General features: G+C 39.7%; 1 protein-coding gene across 1 annotated transcript in view; it reads left to right on the forward strand.

The window, feature by feature from the left end:
* Window positions 1–21,505, forward strand: part of NTRK2 (neurotrophic receptor tyrosine kinase 2) — a 393,599-nt gene that overhangs the window by 30,280 nt on the left and 341,814 nt on the right. Inside the window, exons 2-5 of the mRNA XM_052644926.1 lie at window positions 5,439–5,513; window positions 5,626–5,697; window positions 12,039–12,107; window positions 15,249–15,403. Coding sequence (XP_052500886.1) covers window positions 5,439–5,513; window positions 5,626–5,697; window positions 12,039–12,107; window positions 15,249–15,403 — 371 coding nt within the window. The remainder of the gene's footprint in view (window positions 1–5,438; window positions 5,514–5,625; window positions 5,698–12,038; window positions 12,108–15,248; window positions 15,404–21,505) is intronic.

Below are 21,505 nucleotides of genomic sequence, written 5' to 3' on the forward strand. Positions count from 1 at the left end.
AGAGAGACCTAAGGCAGCAGCATCTGCAGGTTGGAAAGACAGAAGCTGGAAAGCTTGTCTGCATTCATGGGAATGCTGGGGCATGGGCTCTAGGGGGAGGGCTTCTGCCTTAAAGCCTCTGGGACCTTAGCTTTCCGGACGGGTAGGCACGGGCCAGAAGAGCTAGGAGTTGTCAGCGAGAGAAAGGTCTGCAGCAAAATGCTGGGCCTTTCCACTGCTTTGTTGACAGTGAAACCCTTCTTGAAGCTTCTCTTAAGCAAAGCTTGGCTCAGTAAAGAGCCCTCAGAGTTGGACATCACCTTGACTGGAGTGACAGGAAAAGGTTTTCTTGGAAGAGAGTCTGCCTCACTGCCTGTCCATGCATCTCTCAGCTGTCTGCCCTAGCCTGGCCCTTCCGCCCTCCTTCCTAACCCTAGGTTAGTCTCTGTAGCTGCTGCTTTTCTGATTAGTGGGAGTGAGGAGAGGGCAGAGCTCAGAAGACCTGGTGGAGGCACGTGAAAGTCACCAGTAGGGGGCAGCCCAGCATGCTTCTTAGTCTTCTGGTCCCATCCAGGAGCTCAGGGGCAGGGAGCAGAAGGCTTTTAGAAGGTTTGGTTTTGGGTAGTCCAAGGAACCAGGGACTCGAGCCCAAGTGTGTTTGGTCACCTAGTAACTGAGAAGCCCTGGAGTTCATCTTCCCTGTGGTCATTTCTCTTGTGGCTTTCTCTGTCTCCGTCTCTCCCTCTTTCTTTCCCCCCTTTCTCCCTTGCTTCCTTCCTTCCTCCTCTCCTTCCTCCTTTCTTTCTTTTCTCTTCATACATTTAAAAAAATTCATAAAAGTGTAATGACATAACAGTAACTTCAGGTGCTTATATTCAGAACTGATACTTTTAATATTTTTGTCTTTTTTGTTACAAGGGCCTTTTTCTTTTTTCTTTTTCATTTTTTACAAAGGCATTTTTCTTTTAAGAAAAGAAATAGTTTAATAGTTTAATAAAATCGTTTAACAGTTTCTGTTTCTTTATCCTTGACCCAAACCCGTTCTGCTTTCCCAAGATGACCTTCCTTGCATTCTTCTTTTTATACCTTACAAATATCCCTCACTATGTAGTATTGTTTTATGTCATTTTATTGTTTTGCTTTAAAAATTTTTTTTTATTGGAGTATAGTTGATTTACAATGTTATGTTACTTTCTCCTGTACATCACAGTGAATCCATTCTTCATACACATATATCATCTCTTTTTTAGATTCTTTTCTCATATAGGTCATTACAGAGTATTAAGTAAAGTTCTCTGTACTTAATAGTTATCTATTTTATATATAGTAGTGTGTATATGTGAATCCAAGTCTCCCAATTTATCCCTCCACCCCCCTTGCTGTGTCTTTTTAAAAGTTCACATCAATTGTTTTATAAGTACATATCAGTCTGAAATTTTGCTTATTTTTTTTTCTCACTTAGCATGAAGATTTCTTTCTGCTCAAATATGAAGATCTGGTTCAATCCAGCTTATGTAACACATCTCATTTTATTGTTTCTTAGTTGATGGACCCTTGGGCTGTTTCCAGCTTTTTATTCTGACTGTATTACAAGTGAATATTCTTGCATATCTCTCCTCATGTGGTTCTCAGATGAAAACCTAGAATGGAATTGCTGGACTCTATAAAGCGTGTGACGTAGGATTTTCTAGGATACTGGCAAATTACTCTTCAAAGTGGTTGTGTCAGTTTATGCTCCCCCGAGCAATGTCAGAGAAATAACTGATCCTTAGAAATGCTTTATATAGTCAGAATTTGAACATTGTGTCCAGCTAGCAGGAAAGGAATGGGAAGTCCATGTTATTTAGTTTGCATTTCAGATTCCTTGAGGGGTGAGCAGCTTTTCATATGTTCCTGGACCATTGGTGTTCCCCTCTGTGAAATGTTTGTTATTAACTTTACTGGCTTCCAGTCTATGGTTCCTCCTTAATAGTACCTTAAAAATGTTTCTTAAGGGGTAGATTTCATGAGCAGTTTCTGGCCTACAGCTATGTTGTGGGCATCTGTGCAGATGGTAACTTACGACAGGGAATTCTTGGCATCCAAAGAGGCACTTGCTGACTTTTGCATCCAGCTCTTTTGTTGATTTTTTTTTCCATTTTGACCAGGAGGAGAATCCATTCTTTATCCTGCATTCCTGCCTCCACAGTGGAAGAATATTCTCCAGTGACCACTTTTCATAATTTCACTTTTTTTTGATGTTTTTCAGCAAAATCTTCTGTCTTGTCTTAGATTCAAGAAGAGTTATGTATTGCCTAATATCTGACTTATTTTTCATCTCATGATCACTGTGAATTTACCATTGACTAAATGTATCTTCCTTTTCTTCTCTTCCTGGGCATTGGTCACTGGAAAGCTTAGAATTAAGCTTGTGGTCCTTTTCCAGCAAATATTGGGTTGGCCAAAAAGTTCATTTGGGTTTTTCCATTAACTTGTATAGAATGAATGAACTTTTTCACTAACCCAAAATATCCATTTTAAACCCAGTTCCTAGCTTCACTGATATCTCTGGCCTGGCTTTTCTTTCTTCAGTGCTTTTTGTTTTTATGTTTAGCTCATTGTATTTTATTGAATACAAGTGGGGAGTTTATAAATTGGGAATCTGATGAAAATAAAATAACAATAAAATAAAGGGGATAAATAATTAAAGGAAAAGGTAAACATAAATGCTTTGTGCCACAGACGTTGATTAAATACCTCCTGAGTGTCAAGCCCTGATGCAGTCAGTGACAAGGCAGGCAGAGAGAGCTGAAGAATCTGAAGATTTCAGAACAGTGACAGCCACCATGCTAGCTCAGCTGTGAGGAGGGGACAAGTTCTCTGGAATCCTGGTTGTGACCCTGAAGGAAACCTTGCCTACATTATTTGTCCTTTCCTTCTGCCAAATGCATGAAAAAAGTATTAAAATGTAGGGCTCTCTGGAATGTGGTTTTTTATTGGGAAGTGATTTAGAAGATGGAGGTTACTATGGTTTTTACTGGAAAATGTTAGTGGATTGAAAATCTTGGGGAAAAAATACCTAAAGTGTGGTAATTTTGAAATATCTCATAAAAACTCATAATGTTAAAATTGTTGTTTGGTAATTAGAGTGGAGTCTTAAAATGTTTCTTTCTGTGTGAAGTAGAAGCAAAGAAGGGAGTGAATCCTTCCTGCAAGTCTATTATGTTCTAGGCTCCCGGTATTAGGGAGAGCCAAGCTCTTTGAGTAGAAGATGCTCCCCTGTCTTGGACGTTGCCTAGTGTTGCTTTCTTATGTAACAGGAGACAAAGTTTATGTGGGTCCTTTAAAAATTATTTCTCTTTGGTGTGATTTGGTTCTCTCAGAACCTTTTTATTTTATTTCTAAAGTTTGATTTCTAAAAATAGGTGTTTTATTTTATTTCTAACATTTATCTTCTAAAAATGGGTGTCCCAATAGTTACCATGTATTTTGATATCTTTTTTCCTTCTTTTGGATTGAGCAGAAGGGACCTATAGATGCTATATCTTTCCCCTCATTGGCTATTATTTTTCTCCTTTAATTAATGTTGTTAACAGTAGGGTTACATATTTGTTTTCAGTGTCTTACTTGGTATGCTATGTATCTTAAATGTTTTGAAAGAGAAAGAAAAATCCATTCTAACACAACTTCCTGGAGTGTCTATGGAGCTCCAAGTGTTGCCCATTCATTCTTCTATCCATCCATCTGTCTGTCCACCCTTCATCCTTGAAGACCTACTTTGTACGAGGTGGTTTGTTAGATGCTATGGTGCATGTTGTGTTGGTGGTTTAGTTGCTAAGTCGTGTCCAACTCTTGCGACCCCATGGACTGTAGCCTGGCAGGCTTCTCTGTCCATAGGATTCTCCAGGCAAGAATACTGGAGTGGGTTGCCAATTCCTTCTCCAGGGGATCTTCCCAACCCAGGAATTGAACCTGGGTCTCCTGCACTGCAGGCAGATTCTTTACCAACTGATCTAAAAGGGAAGCTCTACGGTGCATGTTAAGAATTATAAAACAGGATCCAGCTATCTTCAGAAAGAGGTCATGATCTAAGAAAAGTGAATAGATAGATGCTCAGATAACTTCAGCACAGGGTAATTCCATGGTAATAGGTTTGATAGCTTTGTGTTTATATTACCAGTGACTTTACTAGTTGCAAGTGACAGACATTTCAGATCAGACTTTCATTAATGAAAACTAACCTCAGAGACAAATGGATCCAAAGGCTTTAAGTGGCATTTTCAGAGTTCTGTCTCTCTTTTTATTTCTTAGCTCTCTTTCCTCCGGTGTGCTGACTTCATTCTTGAACACTACCTTTCCCTGTGGTAGAAATATTTTTCATGGAATCCCCAAGCCTGTGTAATCTTTCAGCTAAGATCCCAGAGAAAGAGAAAGGCATTGTCACAGCATTAATCTTTTGATTTTAGGGAAGCTTCTCATTAGCCCAGTCAAGGTTACAGCACATTTCTAAGCCATAGCCAGGGGGATGGAGCTCTCTGTGCAGCCAGCATTACCTGTCTACTCCTGTATTTGAAGGACTGGCAGATGGGGAAGAGATTTCTACAGAGTGAGCGTGTGCCTGCATGCATATGTGCTAAGTTGCTTCAGTCGCGTCTGACTCTTTGTGACCCTATGGACTGTAGCCCGCCAGGCTCCTTTGTCCATGGGACTCTCCAGGCAATAATACTGGCGTGGGTTGCCATGCCCTCCTCCAGGGGAATCTTCCCAGCTCAGGGAACGAAACCACAACTCTTAAGTCTCTTGCTTTGGCAGGCGAGCTCTTTACCACTAGCCTCATGTGGGAAGCCCCTCTACACAGAGTACACGAGGGCAATGTGGGGTTTGTGAAATGTGGCTCCTGAACGGAAAATTTCATTTCATTACTGACAAAAGCAGAAAGAGTGGATCCTGGGCCAGGAAAAGAGAGGGTTTGGAGGAAGGGATGGAGGGAGAGAAAGGGGGAGGGGAATCTGCTTCAGTGTTTCCGGAGGTAAAAGGAAGGAGGGACTGCTGCTCTTGGAAGGTGAGGACAGATGTGACTTGTCCTGTGTGTGGTGACGCCAGCATCCCTGTGGGTGTCACAGATTGAAATGCTTTTGAGAGGTAGTGGATGTATTTGTAAGTTATTTTCACCTCTGTATCCAAGGGATTACCTTGAGTGGAGAGGCAAACTGAACTTGTTAGTTGAAAGAGTGATAAAAATTTAATAAGAAACCTGATGGTCCTGTCATTGAATACAAAACCTGCTCAGCCATGGTTTCTCCTTGATCACACTCAGTACTCCTCCCCTTGCTGTATTTAAAATAAATAGTGGGGCCAGGTGGGTGGGGAGGGATCACCTTGAGCAGTCTGGTGAGGTTGGATGGAGGTTACCTAATTTTTATGGATTGCCTGCATTGAGTCTTGAGTTTGCACTCTGTTTTTCTTTTCTTTTTTTGCAGTTACATTGCAAATCAGAAAAGATTAGAAATCATCAACGAAGATGATCTTGAAGCTTATGTGGGACTGAAAAACCTGTGAGTACTCAGAACTTGCATACCTTATGTCAGAACTTTTTTATGCTCTGTAGTAGTCAGAGGGACGTGTGTTCATTAGTTCTAACATTCACGCCATTGTGTACTTTCTTAGGACCATTGTGGATTCTGGATTAAAATCTGTGGCTCATAAAGCATTCCTGAAAAACAGCAACTTACAGCACATGTAAGTAAAGCTTGATTCTTTTGCTTCCCAGGACCCAATTTATTCAGTGTTTTCCCCCTCTGTTTATTTTCCTCCTTTCCCAGCTAGAAATCTCCTTTTTAAAAGTTAGTATAGCTTCGACAATAGCTTAGAAACATTAGCTTTGATTTCTGAATAGCTTCAGAGGGGTACTTACAACAGCCTACTTATTCCCTTTCATGAATTTCTGGGCCATTTCCATCTTGGACGGAGCAATAGGCCAACAGAAAGGAGTCTGATGTGATAACTATGTCCTGTACAGCGTTCTCGATTCTTTTCCTTGGACTCATGACATGTTCCCTGGAAGACATCAAACTAGTGGAATTGAAAGAAACTGACTTGGCCTTGGCCTTCACCGGGAACTAAAAATTGCTCATGCACTTTCTCCTATAGTAGGTCCTCTTTTGAACCTTCATTTTCCAAAAGCTATCTGCCGTGATTGATAAAAGTGGAGAAAAATCAATCATGAAACATGCCAGAGGTTCAGACAATTGTAACAATAGCAAAGGCTTCCACTGAAGTCAGGGTGATATCAACTGACGTCAAATGGAAATACAGACAGTGGGAGCACTTAGGTTGTTTACTGTTAAATCCTCTTAGACGATGGCACTTAGTCAATAAGATGTGGCCTTCCTAAGATGTTTCTTCATGAAGCAGAGGATTACCCACCCTTAAGTTCTGATTGTCAACCCCCACACCCCAAGTTTTCAGTAGGAATTTCTGTGGGAGGACTGTTGCCTGCATTCACTGGATCTCTGTGCTTTGCAGGTTCCCTGCAACAACACCTTATGTATTTCATAGTCTGTAGTCTACCTGCAGAATTCTTACCTGCTTGATCTCACTTGATTTTTCTAACAGTTGGTAGGAAGGATCTTTCTGATTCCCATTTCATAAGTGTATTAATAAAATCAGGTCTCCAGATGGAAAGTAGCAGAATTTTGATGCAGGGCTCATTTTGGCTATCTATGTTCTTTTAGTAAGAATACAGAAAATAAAATGTATTTTGCATATAATAAGACAATCATACCTTGTAACATTTGTCCTCTTTCTTTGTCTTGGGTAGAACAGTTCCCTGACTGTTATTCAGACCAGTCTATAAAAGAGATCATTCTCTTTGAGTAGATTGCCTGGACACTCCATGGTGATTTGTTGATCTTATGAAAAACCTTAATTTCATCAAACTAGTGCAAGGGCTTCATATTTCATAGGTGGCATTAATGATGAAGTCAATTTGAAAATAAAGTCTGTAGAATTAAAATGCAAAACTTTTGGAGAAAGGTGATAAAACTCCAAGGAACTTTATTAACACATTTCACTTGGAGGCTTTTTGGCAGCATCTCTGTAGTTGGTTTGCCTGCACAAATTCTGATGTCTTTATGTAGACCTTGATAACATAAACAAGAGAGAAGAAGTTGAATACAAGAAAAAGGGGAAATGCTCTAATGCAATCACTTAAGTGTAATTAATGACCTTGGTGGTTACGTACTGGTATTTTCATTACTGCTGACTATAGACCTGAATTACTCAATGACTGCATTTTACTGGCTGTTTTACTACATCACTTCTCCTGACGTTATGATCTAAATAGTGGGCTATGGTTAATTATGGTTTTACAAACAGCCTTATTTATGACTCTACTGTGCCTCTTCTATTTTCCCTACTTTCCTTGTTCTAAGATATTTATATGAAAACCAAAGCCACCTTTTGTAATATTTTTTAGGCTGATACATGGTAGAATAATTTTAATGGCATTCTCTGGGCTGTACATACTTATGTAAAGTCAATTATTTGTCCAAGTCTCCCAAAGAGGTGTCATTTGAAAATAGGAAACCAAGGAGATGGACATAATATAGTTTCTTAACAGCCAACAATTGGGAAGTCTAATTAATACCAGACCACCTGACCTGCCTCTTGAGAAATCTGTATGCAGGTCAGGAAGCAACAGTTAGAACTGGACATGGAACAACAGACTGGGTCCAAATAGAAAAAGGAGTACGTCAAGGCTATATATTGTCACCCTGCTTATTTAACTTCTATGCAGAGTACATCATGAGAAACGCTGGACTGGAAGAAACACAAGCTGGAATCAAGATTGCTGGGAGAAACATCAATAACCTCAGATATGCAGATGACACCACCCTTATGGCAGAAAGTGAAGAGGAACTTAAAAGCCTCTTGATGAAAGTAAAAGAGGAGAGTGAAAAAGTTGGCTTAAAGCTCAACATTCAGAAAATGAAGATCATGGCACCCGGTCCCATCACTTCACGGGAAATAGATGGGGAAACAGTAGAAACAGTGTCAGACTTTATTTTTTTGGGCTCCAAAATCACTGCAGATGGTGACTGCAGCCATGAAATTAAAAGACTCTTACTCCTTGGAAGGAAAGTTATGAGCAACCTAGATAGCATATTGAAAAGCAGAGACATTACTTTGCCGACTAAGGTCTGTCTAGTCAAGGCTATGGTTTTTCCAGTGGTCATGTATGGATGTGAGAGTTGGACTGTGAAGAAAGCTGAGCACCAAAGAATTGATGCTTTTGAACTGTGGTGTTGGAGAAGACTCTTGAGAGTCCCTTGGACTGCAAGGAGATCCAACCAGTCCATTCTAAAGGAGATCAACCCTGGGATTCCTTTGGAAGGAATGATGCTAAAGCTGAAACTCCAGTACTTTGGCCACCTCATGCGAAGAGTTGACTCATTGGAAAAGACTCTGATGCTGGGAGGGATTGTGGGCAGGAGGAGAAGGGGACGACAGAGGATGAGATGGCTGGATGGCATCACCGACTCGATGGACGTGAGTCTGAGTGAACTCCGGGAGTTGGTGATGGACAGGGAGGCCTGGCATGCTGCGATTCATGGGATCACAAGAGTCGGACACGACTGAGTGACTGAACTGAACTGAATTATTGATCAAACTACAAACATTACTGATATTTATGGTGATTGTCGAATGGTAAGACAACACGAAGTCAGGCTGATATTCAGACAGAAGTCAGAGTGTCAGTAAGCTTCAGATAGTCACATGACAAGAGAGGCTTCTAATGGTCAAAACAGAAATTCATTTCAGCAGTTGGCTTTAGGAAGTGGCGGAGAGGAAGGGATTCATTCAGGTGTCTGCCTTTCGAGACCTGGGTCTCAACCTCTTCCTATGGCTGAGAACTCGCGATGCTGGTGTGTTTTCCTTGATTTCCTGAGCAGCATCCTTAGTTGATTCTCAGCACCATGACTGTAAGGGAGCTGATAAAGATCTATGTATGAAAGACTCTTTCTCTCTACCCCTGGGATATACTGATTATCTCTCTGAATTTTCCCAACAAAATAAAAGTATTCACAAGAGCATCTGTTTCACTTTGGGCTTTAGGGACATTCAGTTGGATCCTGTCTGTTCCTTTTATCATTCCTCTCCTACACTGTGCTTATTAGTACCCCACGCTGACTGTCTAGAGCCCCCTAGGACGGATCCCTGAGTTTATTTCTAGGTGCCTTTAATTCCAGCAGTCCCCGAGAACTCAGAAAACTGTGAGAAAAACCAGTATTTGTGTTTTCCAGGGGCTTTGCAGAGGTGCTAATTAGCTCCTTTGCAAAAGTTCTATAATCAAACAGTAAGAAGATTGTTGATTTTTTTTTTCCTCCCCTCCTCCTCCCTTTTGGCTTTTGGCCCCAGTAATAAGTATGGTTCATAAAACTCATCTTGTTCCTGGCTCTGGGCTGTGCTGCTAGCAGCTCGACAGGGCAGCTGCCCCTGTGCTGGCTTGCTAGCTGACCTGGAACTGTGACAGTGAGTATGTCCTCTTTCTTTGCGTCCTCATTCCTCATTCTTCTTGGGAGGAAAATAAGGGTGTTTTTGTTTTTTTTTTTTTTTTCCTTCAGAAGAATGGGGATTTGTGATGAAGATGAAAACATGTGTGCCTCACAGGCTGTGGAGAAGACACACAGAGTAACTTGTCAATGTATTATACTGTAGTGAAACCCATTTGTAATTCACGTTCCAAAAGAAAAGATTTATGTGGGCACATTTTACAACTTTCCTCTGGATTATTTTTTCATGTGGGTGAGCACTTTACACTCAGTGTGAAGAGAAAAGATGCCAGCATAGAAGAAAGAGGGCATCTTGGTGTGAGTGAAGTTTGAATGAGAGGAAATCTCAATACAGAATTAAGCTGGAAGTGGCCATGTGCCTTCTTGAATTATGAGCTGCCAAAGTAGCATTTTCTTTATCCATCCACTGACTAGTGTTAGTTCATATATTAGCTCCTCCAGGTCCTTAACTTCTCTCTGGAGGAAACTGGCCAGACATACCAGGAGACCCTGACCCGTGATTCTGTGGGATGGACACAACACACTAGCCTCAGTACAGCTGAGATTGCGCTCCCCTTAGCTCTCGCATATTTACCTGACTCTCAGCCCAGTGCTCACTTTGCTAAACTGGAATCATACACTGAAAGGCTCATTGCAAATTGTTGAAGGCTCAGCTGTTTTGTAAAAGCTAATATTTGTTTTACATCCATGTTACTTATTTAAACACATGTCTAGAGGCCCAAGCATTGCACTCTTTTAAAATAAATTCGACCAATAAACAAATTCACAGGAGTCAACTGCCAGTATTAACACTTTGAATTACCCAGCTCAAGGTCTCATGGCACTGAACACTGGAAACTAAAGCTCCTCTTTCATTAAATGCAACTATTAATATATATTTGAAACATGTCAGTATATTTGTTAGTATTTTTAGTCACAAATAGGTCATATTTTCATTGTCTGGATGGTCCAAATCTTCAAATGATATGTTGCTAGACTATTTGTTCTGGACAAAATCTGAGATATTCTTTGTTTATCTGGTATTTTGTTTTTATCGTTCTCATGAAATTGTTTGGTTATTTGGAAGGCATTTAGAAGCAAGCACATAGAGTTAATCAATAAGATTATCTTTTCGATTCAGTTCAGTTCAGTTCAGTTCAATCGCTCAGTCGTGTCTGACTCTTTGCGACCCCATGAATCGCAGCACCCCAGGCCTCCCAGTCCATCACTAACTCTCGGAGTTCACTCAGACTCATGTTCATCGAGTCAGTAATGCTATTCAGCCATCTCATCCTCTGTCGTCCCCTTCTCCTCCTGCCCACAATCCCTCCCAGCATCAGAGTCTTTTCCAATGAGTCAACTCTTCGCATGAGGTGGCCAAAGTACTGGAGTTTCAGCTTTAGCATCATTCCTGCTAAAGAACACCCAGGACTGATCTCCTTTAGAATGGACTGGTTGGATCTCCTTGCAGTCTAAGGGACTCTCAAGAGTCTTCTCCAACACCACAGTTCAAAAGCATCAATTCTTTGGTGCTCAGCTTTCTTCACAGTCCAACTCTCACATCCATACATGACTACTGGAAAAACCATAGCCTTGACTAGACAGACCTTAGTCGGCAAAGTAATGTCTCTGCTTTTCAATATGCTATCTAGGTTGCTCATGATATTTTCTTCCAAGGAGTAAGAGTCTTTTAATTTCATGGCTGCAGTCACCATCTGCAGTGATTTTGGAGCCCCGAAAAATAAAGTCTGACACTGTTTCCACTGTTTCCCCATCTATTTCCCGTGAAGTGATGGGACCAGATGCCATGATCTTTGTTTTCTGAATGTTGAGCTTTAAGCCAACTTTTTCACTCTCCTCTTTTACTTTCATCAAGAGGCTTTTTAGTTCCTCTTCACTTTCTGACATAAAGGTAGTGTCATCTGCATATTTGAGGTTATTGATGTTTCTCCCAGCAATCTTGATTCCAGCTTGTGCTTCCTCCAGCCCAGCGTTTCTCATGATGTACTTTGCATATAAGTTAAATAAGCAGGGCGACAATATGCAGCCTTGACATATTCTTTGATTAGGATGTATTAAATTCAGTTAATATTAAAAATTTTGTGTGTCATGTTAATATTTCAAAATATTCATGATGCTCTTTATTTTTGAAGTACCTTTTCATCTAGTGAGTTTTGCTTTAAATTTAATTTAGTTTAATCCTATTAATTGTTCAGAAGGTCAAATATCTCTAGAAGGTATATAAGTTGGTTCAGAATATGGGAAAGAAACTTTTGGGTAAAAAAGAGATTTAAAATAGACATTATGAAAATTATAAACCCCCTACCCCAACCCCACATTCAAGCAAGAATTATAGCAGAGGCAGGAAAAACTAAGCTATCACTCAAGGTGAAAGAAAGAGATTATTGGATCTAAGTAAGGCAGGAACCATGATCAAATAAAATTATGTTTTGAAAAAAATTCTAAATACTTTATTCCAGAAATGTACGCTTGTAATTCACATTTAATGTTTTTGATTCCTTACAGCAATTTTACCCGAAATAAACTGACGATTTTGTCTAGGAAACATTTTCGTCACCTTGACTTGTCTGAGCTGTAAGTAATAATTTTGTATGGCATTTGCAGAAAATAATTTCAAAGGGAAGTGTAATTAAGTATTTTTAAAAATAAGCGATGCTGCAGATCTATTTTTATATCAAAATTTGAAAATGAGTTGAAAAATGATTTCCTAATTGTGGGCTGTTTTTTTTTTTATTCCTTCCCTAGAGTATGATTCAGCAGTAAAAAAAAATAGAAATCTCAATAGTAATGTATCATTTTTGATGAGTTTAAATGTTGTTTTTACATAAAGGACTTGTTTTCTAAAGGAGAGGTAAAGACAAGGGTTTTGTGTGAAAAATATGGCTACACATCTCATAACATTGGTTTGGTTTTTGTTCTGTTCAGTCCCTAATGGAGAGCAAATGCATTCAAGGAGGAAATATTAATACCAGTGGGCAAAACCAGCAGGCACTGTTGGCTTATGCTCCAAATGACAGTGCCCACTGGCCCTTAATGAACACTGGAGTAGAGACAACCATCTCCCTACCCATCTATCTTTGTGAGATTTCCTATAGGGTCGGTCACTGCATTCAGGATTTATCCTCATGCCTAAATCCCTTTTGTTGTAAAATGATAGGAAAAACATCGAAATTTATTGATCTTTGATAGCCAGCATTTCCCAGTGTGCTGAATTCTTATTCATTTATTTATTTGGCTTTTCCAGTTCTTTTAGTTGGGATCTTTTAGTTTGGGCATGTGAGATGTAGTTGCCTGATGAGGGGTTGAACCAGGGCATTGGGAGCTCAGAGTCTTAGCCACTGGACCACCAGGGAAGTCCTCTTAATTGTTGTGCTGTCACTGTGAAGCAAATATAAACTGTTGACATTCCTACCCAAAGAACCCTAAGGCACAGGATATGTGTGTCAGAAATGAGCAAAGGTGGACCAGGTCTTTGAATACTAGGCAATAACTTTTTCTTAACCTATATGTGGACTGGGATGTAGGGTCCACCTCTATTCACAAAGAAATTGTGCAGATTAGAAGATGCCACTAGTAGAGCAATACCAAGTTAATGAGTTAGGTAATAATGAGAGTTACATGGTGGCAACTCTTTTGGAATAAACATAATCCAGAAAGTGGCAACACTGGTTTTCTAACCCACCAAGAGTTTAGTTTAGGATTAACTGAGGCTTCTGTTGGCCAGTTTTAGCAATGAAGCCTGTGCATGCGTGCTCAGTTGTGTCCAGCTCTTTACGACCCCATGGACTATAGCTCACCAGGCTCCTCTGTCTCTGGAATTCTCCAGGCAAGAATACTTCAGTGGGTTGCCGTTCCCTTTTCCAGGGGATCTTCCCAACTGAGGGATTTATCTTGGGACTCCTGCATTGCAGGTGGATTCTTTACTATCTGAGCCATTTGAGTTAGGTTTCTAACTTAGGGCTGGGCATACAAAACTTAAGGAAGATATGTGAAGTAGAGTAAGCTACTCAGGATAAAAATTTTGAGCATTGCTACACAGACTTTTCGTGATGGGTTAAAAATTGGATTCTGGTTTCATTTTCACATGTCTCAATAATCTCCCTGTAGCATTTGATCAAGTCACTCAACAAATGTTAACTGTGTGCCTGTTACAAATCAGATTTAACATGACATTAGGCCATGGGGATATAAGGAGAAAGGTTTGTGCATTCCAGGACTCTGCTATCCAGTGGAAGAGGTAGAAGCCTAAACAGATTAAGTCTAACCTGCTCTAACCATCACTGCAAAGAAGTCTGCTCAGTGTGTGAGAGGTGCTGTGTGGTCGGATGAACTCTGGTGTGTTTATAATTGAAGATCTCTTTGCTTCTTTATTCCTTCTTAGTTTTTCATGGATTCAGAACACCAGGAAACAACTTAGTTGGGGTTTAAACATTGTGGATTTCAACTGCATATTCCATACCTAGTAGTGTCAACTCTTATTTTGGTGTTAGAGGGATATTTGGAGGCTGTCAAGCCAACACAAATTAAATGAGTATGCCTTGACCACATTTTCCCCAAAGAAACTCCTGGAAAAGTCTCCAGGGATTCCCTGAGATTCTTAGAATCCAACCAGAAAACCACAGGAGTAAATGATGTTGCAAAGCCCAGGTCCTGTCCTCAAGGAAATCTCAAGTATTGTGGTTAATGCCAGGCAGAGCCTACATAATGATTTTAAATGGCCTCATTTAAAGGCTCATTTCCATAAATGGAAGTCATCTTAAATAGGCCACTGAGTATTATGAAAAAGCATTTAAAGGTTTTTTTCTTGTGGTTTTTATTTTCCTCTTGACTACTTCCTCCTTTACCAATCACAGGCCACAGGAGTCCAAGGCAGCATGGCTGAATGGTGGCTTTCTCTGTGAACACCCTCTGACAAGGGGCTAAGTAGCTCAGCCTGTAGCTCAGTTGCCCTTGCTCTCAGAAAGCCTGAGCTTGGGATGTGCGCACGTGCGTGAGTGTGTGTCTGTGTGTTTTTCTGTCTGTGTGTGTATGAGAGAGAGAGAGAGAGAGAGAGAGAGAGAGAGATGTCTGAGAGCTTCCTTCCAAGTTCCATCAGTCACATTCACTTCAATTTGACTTTCTTGCACCAGTCAAACTGGACTGTGATCGTGTCATTTGGAAAGCTGGGAGTATACCCTCCTGGCACTCACACTTTTGTCTTGCATTCATAATCTCATTTTTAATTCAGATGAAACTTCTCTGTCCTCCACTGAAGTTTGAACTTATTAAGTGGTAACACTTGAATCTCTAGCCTGCTTAGAAATCAGTATGTTGATGTTCCTGAAAAGTCAACATTGGCTTTTTCCCTTAAGATCTTCATAACAGTGTAATAACTCTGATAAATTTGTCATGGCATCTTATTTTTCTCCATCTTATGAGACATTGTTTTCCATACTACATTATGGTTATTTCTGTTCCTATCTTGTTTCCCTATGGGTCTGAAAGGTCTTACATCACTTTGCATCCTTTAGCCTCTATGGGGGTGTTTACACATAGCAGAAGATCAGTATTCAATTAATGAGTGAATAATAAGTAGTTATACTATAAAGATGGGTGTGTCTTCCACAAATTGCCAGCTGGAAGGAATTCATAATATTATTAGTGCTTTGTTAAACACTTCTATAGCTAAAACTGAGAAAGAGAAGGCTGATTGGATTTCATTTTTGTTTCATGTAGGATTCTGGTGGGCAACCCATTTATGTGCTCCTGTGACATTATGTGGATCAAGACTCTTCAGGAGACTAAACCTAGTCCAGAAACTCAGGATTTGTACTGTCTGGATGAAAACAGCAAGAATATTTCACTGGCAAACCTGCAGATACCCCATTGTGGTAATATACCTTTAAATCAATGAGTTCTATTTGCTATTAATTATCTAATTGCCCTTGTGTGATAGAGAGGCTGTGAAGGTTACCATTACCCAGATTTTGTATATGTGCTGTGGATGTCTCTACTGGGTTGGGCTACTTTTGCCGTAGCTGAGAGCAACTTTGCTGAGCATTCTTTGCAAGTAGAATATTAATGCTCAGTGGATGATTTTAAGCATGCAGAAAAAGTGTACACTGTTATTCCTTTGTTTCTTTGTTCATTTTTCTGTCCATCCATCCATCCATCCATCCAAAAAGTATCTGCTGAGAGTGTGGTACTTCACTAGCCATATATATTTGGTTGGCACCCAGGCTATGTAGAGCAGGGGTCCCTGACACTTGGGACTGTGGACCGCACAATTAGAAACCAGACTGCACAGCAGGAGGTGTGCAGTGGGCGAGTGGTCACTTCTCCATCTGCTGCTCCCCGTTGCTCCCCATCACTCTGGCATTACTGCCAGAACCCGCCTCCCCACAACCTCACTCTGTGGAAAAATTGTCTTCCGTAAGAGTGATCCCCGGTACCGAAAGTGTTGGGTACTGCTGATGTAGAGGAAGGATCCCAGGGGATAATGTGTCCTGGCAGCATGAGAACATATGATTCAATACAGAACATTCCCTTAAACTTGTCTTGCTGCCAGATGTCGGTGTCTCTCAGTGGGGTGCCACAAATGTGCCCTTAAACATGCTATCTCCCATGTCTGGGTTTACGAGTCTCCTTTAGTCTTGTCCCCCATTTCTCTCCCCAGCATTTGTACTTCCAGAATTTAAAAGGGCACCATATCATAAAATTATAGCTCTGTGAGTGCCAGTGTGTTTACAAGAAAGGAAAATCCAAGAGTTCTGGTTAGGATTTTACTGCTGAGGGCTCTTGGAACATACCTCTGCAGGTATGCATATTATTATGCATATTATTCCTCTGTTGAAATTTTAATCAGTCAACCAGTTAATCAGTTTACAATTAGATGTGATCTTCTGGCCCAGTGGCTGGTGACACAGCAAACTGTCATGTAGCACCTGGTTCTCGTCCGAGGGGAATCTGTGTATTAACCATAAACTTTCAAGTCTTCATTTTCAGAGAAGTCTATTGTTTGGAGTCAATTTTTATTTAAGGAAAATATAACTGCTGCTCATTTTTAATGAAAATGTAATAAAGGAATGATAACCATTTGTTTCTTCCCCCGAGAAGTCTTAGAAGACAGCAGTTACCTTTCCCCAGATTTTTGTTGTAACGAGGGCCCTTTGATTTCACAATGGGGAATAAAGCTTTGTCCCTTGTCAACTTCTCTCAACTTTCTTTATTAGCCAGTACTTTAAAAAAAAGCTTTTAATATCTCTCTTTTCCTGATAACTGTTCTCTATTCTGGTATAAATTTGTACCACTGAGAGGAATCGCCTAGAGGGACAAGAAATTGAATGTTGAGTCACCTGGCCACTTGGCTAGCTCCCAAGTCCCCATGACTATTGTGGCCACACTGTTTCAGTAACCACTGAGAGGGCAAAAGGGAAAGCATCTGACTCCTGTTCTGATTTCACAAAAGGCTCTTAGTAGACGTCTGCTTTGCCCTTGCCTGAAACCAATTCTATTTTTTTTTTAATTTTAACTTTTGACCATCTTGTCTTGAGAACATTCCTGTAATACACCCACCTAATGTGTTGTTGATAGACCATTGTGATTGGGGTAGGGGAGGGATAGCAGTGAACTGGTTCTAACGTTTCCTGACCAATTTGTCAATTTTTAATATTTTTGAATTTGTTTCCTACAAATTAGTCAATGAACTCTGTACAAGAGTGAGGCCTTGAATCCACTGCCAGAGGGTGTGTGTTTGGTTGATTGATTAAGACTGAATGATTACTTTTATGGTAATATTCAAAATTAATTTCAATGTCAACAATGCTTTTCATAAAGCAACATTAGGAAAGATGAACTGATAGACTTTTTTGTATGTGTTCTTAAGCTGTTATGTTCTTTCTCCGCTGATTTTTACTTTCTTTCCAAAGATTTTTTTCTTATAATTGCACAAATACTATTAATACAAATTTTTGCAAAAATGATTTCCTACATTTACATATTAAACTTGTCTTTTGCTTGTTTGTGATCATTCAGATCAGTAACCATAGATCTATCATATCTTTTTAATCCTTGTGTGCTATTCATGGTAGAATATATCTTGATTATGTTAAATTTTCCATATTGATGGGTATTTCCCATTTTATTACAAAAGTATTTCAACAAGTATCCTTATACATAATCTTTCTACGTACATACAGATGCAAAGGCTTTTCTAGAGTACATAGTAGGAAACAGAATTTTTGGTTAATATGGTTTGTACATTGAAAAGTGATTGTACCAATTTATAGCCACCCTAGCAAAGTGTACCTTATAGCAAGCTTCTTATTTTTTGTATCTCTAAAAAAAATGGTATGTCATTACTTGCTATTGATTGCTATTGAGCATCTTCTGTTGTTTGGACATTGCAATTATTCTTCATTGAATTGCCTACTTATATCTTACCTATTTTTCTATAAGATTATTCCCTTTCCTTCCTTTTTCTTCCACTGATACTGGTCATTGTTTTATTTTTCTTAATTGTTTGAAAGTTATAAATTGTTTCTGTATAAATTATATAAGGCCAAAATATTTATCACTTACTTTAAAATTATCAAAATATTTATCACATACTTAAACATATTTTCTGTAAGTATCCAGAAAGAATACCCAACAAGATGAGAAAAGATACTTTTACTTCCCTGTACTTTCACCTCCCTTCTCTCAGATTGTTATTGCGTGAGATTTTATTTTTAGATTGTTACTTGAGTTTTTGAGGATTTACTATTTCTTTGTTATGTCCTGGAATTTGTTCCACTACTTCCTCTTGGAGTGGTTTTTCTTTTTGCTGGAGTGTATCTTCTAATATTTCTTTCAGATAAATTAAAAAAAAAATCTTCATGTTCTTGCCCAGTGGAAAATCAGCCTGTATTTTTTCTTCTCATTGGAATTGACCGAGTGTAAAATTCTAGACTCAAGATAACTTCCTCAGATTTTTGCAGATATCACCATGTGTTCCCTGTGTTCAGTATTGCTGATGAGAAGCCCAAGCCCAGCCTGATCCTTCTTTCTTGATAGGTAGCCCATGCTTTTCTTTTTTCTCTACAATCTTCTAGGATTTTCTCCTTATCCATGTTATTCTTAAATGCTACTACAGTGTAACTAGGCATGTGTGTGTGCGTTTAAAATTTTATTTTGTTTGACATTCAGTGTACTTTTTCAGTGTGAGTATTCACATCTTCAGTCCTGGAAGAATTTTCTAATTTATTTAGATGGTTATTTACACTCTGGCTCCTCTCTCCATACCTCTCACTCTTTCTATAATACTTTCCATCTGCCGGTTCTTTTGTGGTGCATAATGGGGGCCTGTTTACTCACTACTTTTCCCTTCAGCTATTTCTCCAGCTACTGAATTTTTCCTTCTGCCAATCAATTTTTAATTTCTGAAGTCTCTAGTGATGCTTTTTTTTCTTTTTTTTAATGATTGAAACACCCTTTTCCATATAGTGTTTCATCTTATCTCTAGGGTATCCTCAGTACCTAGCATGACTGATTTTCTCTTGTAAACTTCCCGTACTAATTGCTGCTACCTGGGGGCAGCTGCAGCAATTGTTGGATGGTGTGCCTGAGGTGGGAGGGCCAGGGTGGGATAAGGAAAGCTTATTCCTCTTGTCACTCCTACTTGTTTTCCTAACCAATAACCCCGTGACTTGGTGGAGGGGAGGCCCTGTTGTGCTTACAGTCCACCTGCAATCTCAGGTCAGCACAGCAGCCTCCCTGTTTTGTTGCAGTACATACTCGTGTTTATTTGGAACTGTGCTGTTTTTCTTTAATTTCATTTTCCTACTTTCTTTTGTTCAGCAGTTTCTCATAGTTCTTATACAGCAATACAATGGCTTCTTATTTTCCAATATGATTGTGTATTTTTTTTAAAAAAAATCGATGTAATTTCTAGAGATTTGAGATGAGAGGGAGAGACTGAAGTCTGGGGCTTTGTCACGTATTAATTTTCCTCACAACAGTTTCCCAACTTTGGTTCTTTAGGAGAAGTTAGATTGAGCATCAAATTATTCTAGATTGTTGGATTGAAATTCTGTCTCTGAAATTCCATGTTGGATAAGTTGGATAATATCCTCAAGTCTTCAAGTCTTATTTAAAACATGGATTAATGGTCAGTTGGCTTTTCTTTTAGGTCTCACCCTCAGCAAACTTTTAAAACATATCTATATATTGATTGTGTTTAAGTCACGGATTGACGGAGTTTATCTTATTGCCATTTTTTTTTTTCTATGAATCTTGTTAGCTAACTCTAAGAGTAACTCACAGAAGTATGGGCTTATGTATTTCATCATTGTAAACCCAACAATTTGCCAGTAACTATGGCCATTGCATTTGGTTTGCAACTGGTAATACTTTAATTTCAATAAAAAAGAGCTATTGGGATTTAATTTTTTTGTAAGGTGGGTTTTCTTTAAAAACTTCGCCTTTTAGTATTGCTTTGTGTAAGCATTGAGGAGAGTGAAAAAGTTGGCTTAAAGCTCAACATTCAGAAAACTAAGATCATGGCAGCCGGTCCCATCACTTCATGGGAAATAGATGGGGAAACAGTGGAAACAGTGGCTGACTTTATTTTTTGGGGCTCCAAATCACTGCAGATGGTGACTGCAGCCATGAAATTAAAAGATGCTTGCTCCTTGGAAGGAAAGTTATGACCAACTTAGACAGCATATTAAAAAACAGAGATATTACTTTGTCAACAAAGGTCCATCTAGTCAAGGCTATGGTTTTTCCAGTAGTCATGTATGGATGTGAGAGTTGGACTATAAAGAAAGCTGAGCACTGAAGAATTGATGCTTTTGAACTGTGGTGTTGGAGAAGACTCTTGAGAGTCCCTTGGACTGCAAGGAGATCCAACTAGTCCATCCTAAAGGAGACCAGTCCTGGGTGTTCATTGGAAAGACATGCTGAAGCTGAAACTCCAATACTTTGACCACCTGACGCGAAGAGCTGATTCATTGGAAAAGACCCTGATTCTGGGAAAGATTGAGGGCAGGAGGAGAAGGGGACAACAGAGGATGAGATGGTTGAATGGCATCACCGACTCAATGCACGTGAGTTTGGGCAAGCTCAGGGAGTTGGTGATGGACAGGGAGGCCTTGCTTGCTGCAGTTCATAGGGTTGCAAAGAGTCAGACACGACTGAGTGACTGAACTGAACTGAACTGTGTAAGCATTATATGATGAACAGATTCTCTACATTTTAAAAATTATTTATTAATTTATTTTTGGTTGTGCTGGGTCCTTGTTGCTGCGTGAGGGCTTTTTCTGTAGTTGTTGCCAGCGAGGGCTACTCTGCGTTGCAGTCCATGGGCTTCTCAATGCAGTAGCTCCTCTTGTTGCAATGCACAAGCTCTAGGTGCACGGACTTCATTAGTTGTGGTTCACGGGCCCTAGAACCCTGGCTTAGCAGTGAATGGGCTTAGTTGCCCTGCAGCATGTGGGACCTTAGTTCCGGGACCAGGGATTGGACCTGTGTCCCTGCCTTGGCAGGCACACTCTCAACCACTGGACCACCAGGTAAGTCCCCAAACTCGCTCCATTTAATAAGCAAAAACACATCCTCCATGGTGCCTGATGTATCCCTTGAACATAACAGTCACTTGATTAATGTTTGCTGAATTGTTCAATTAATAAATGCATGAACCACATTATATTAATGATCAGATTGGACTAGATATTTTATATAATGTTCCAGATATGTCAGTGAAGTAGAGATGAGTTAAACATTTATATTTTTCCAGCCAAATTATTCCATATTTTAGCACTTTGTAGTTCCCGTTGAAATGTTTGTCATTTTTGCATTTTAAAAGAATATCCTTTCTTCTTTCTCCTCTGCCCTTAGTGATTGAGTGAGCTCAGTAGAAAAGGCTGGGAAGCTGAACTGCACAGTTCCCATTCCCATTCACAGCACAGTTGAAATGTCTCACAATATTTTTCTAACAGCCCCTCCTGCCGTGA

This window comes from Budorcas taxicolor, chromosome 8 (genome assembly GCF_023091745.1).
Source record: "Budorcas taxicolor isolate Tak-1 chromosome 8, Takin1.1, whole genome shotgun sequence".
Lineage (NCBI taxonomy): Eukaryota > Metazoa > Chordata > Mammalia > Artiodactyla > Bovidae > Budorcas > Budorcas taxicolor.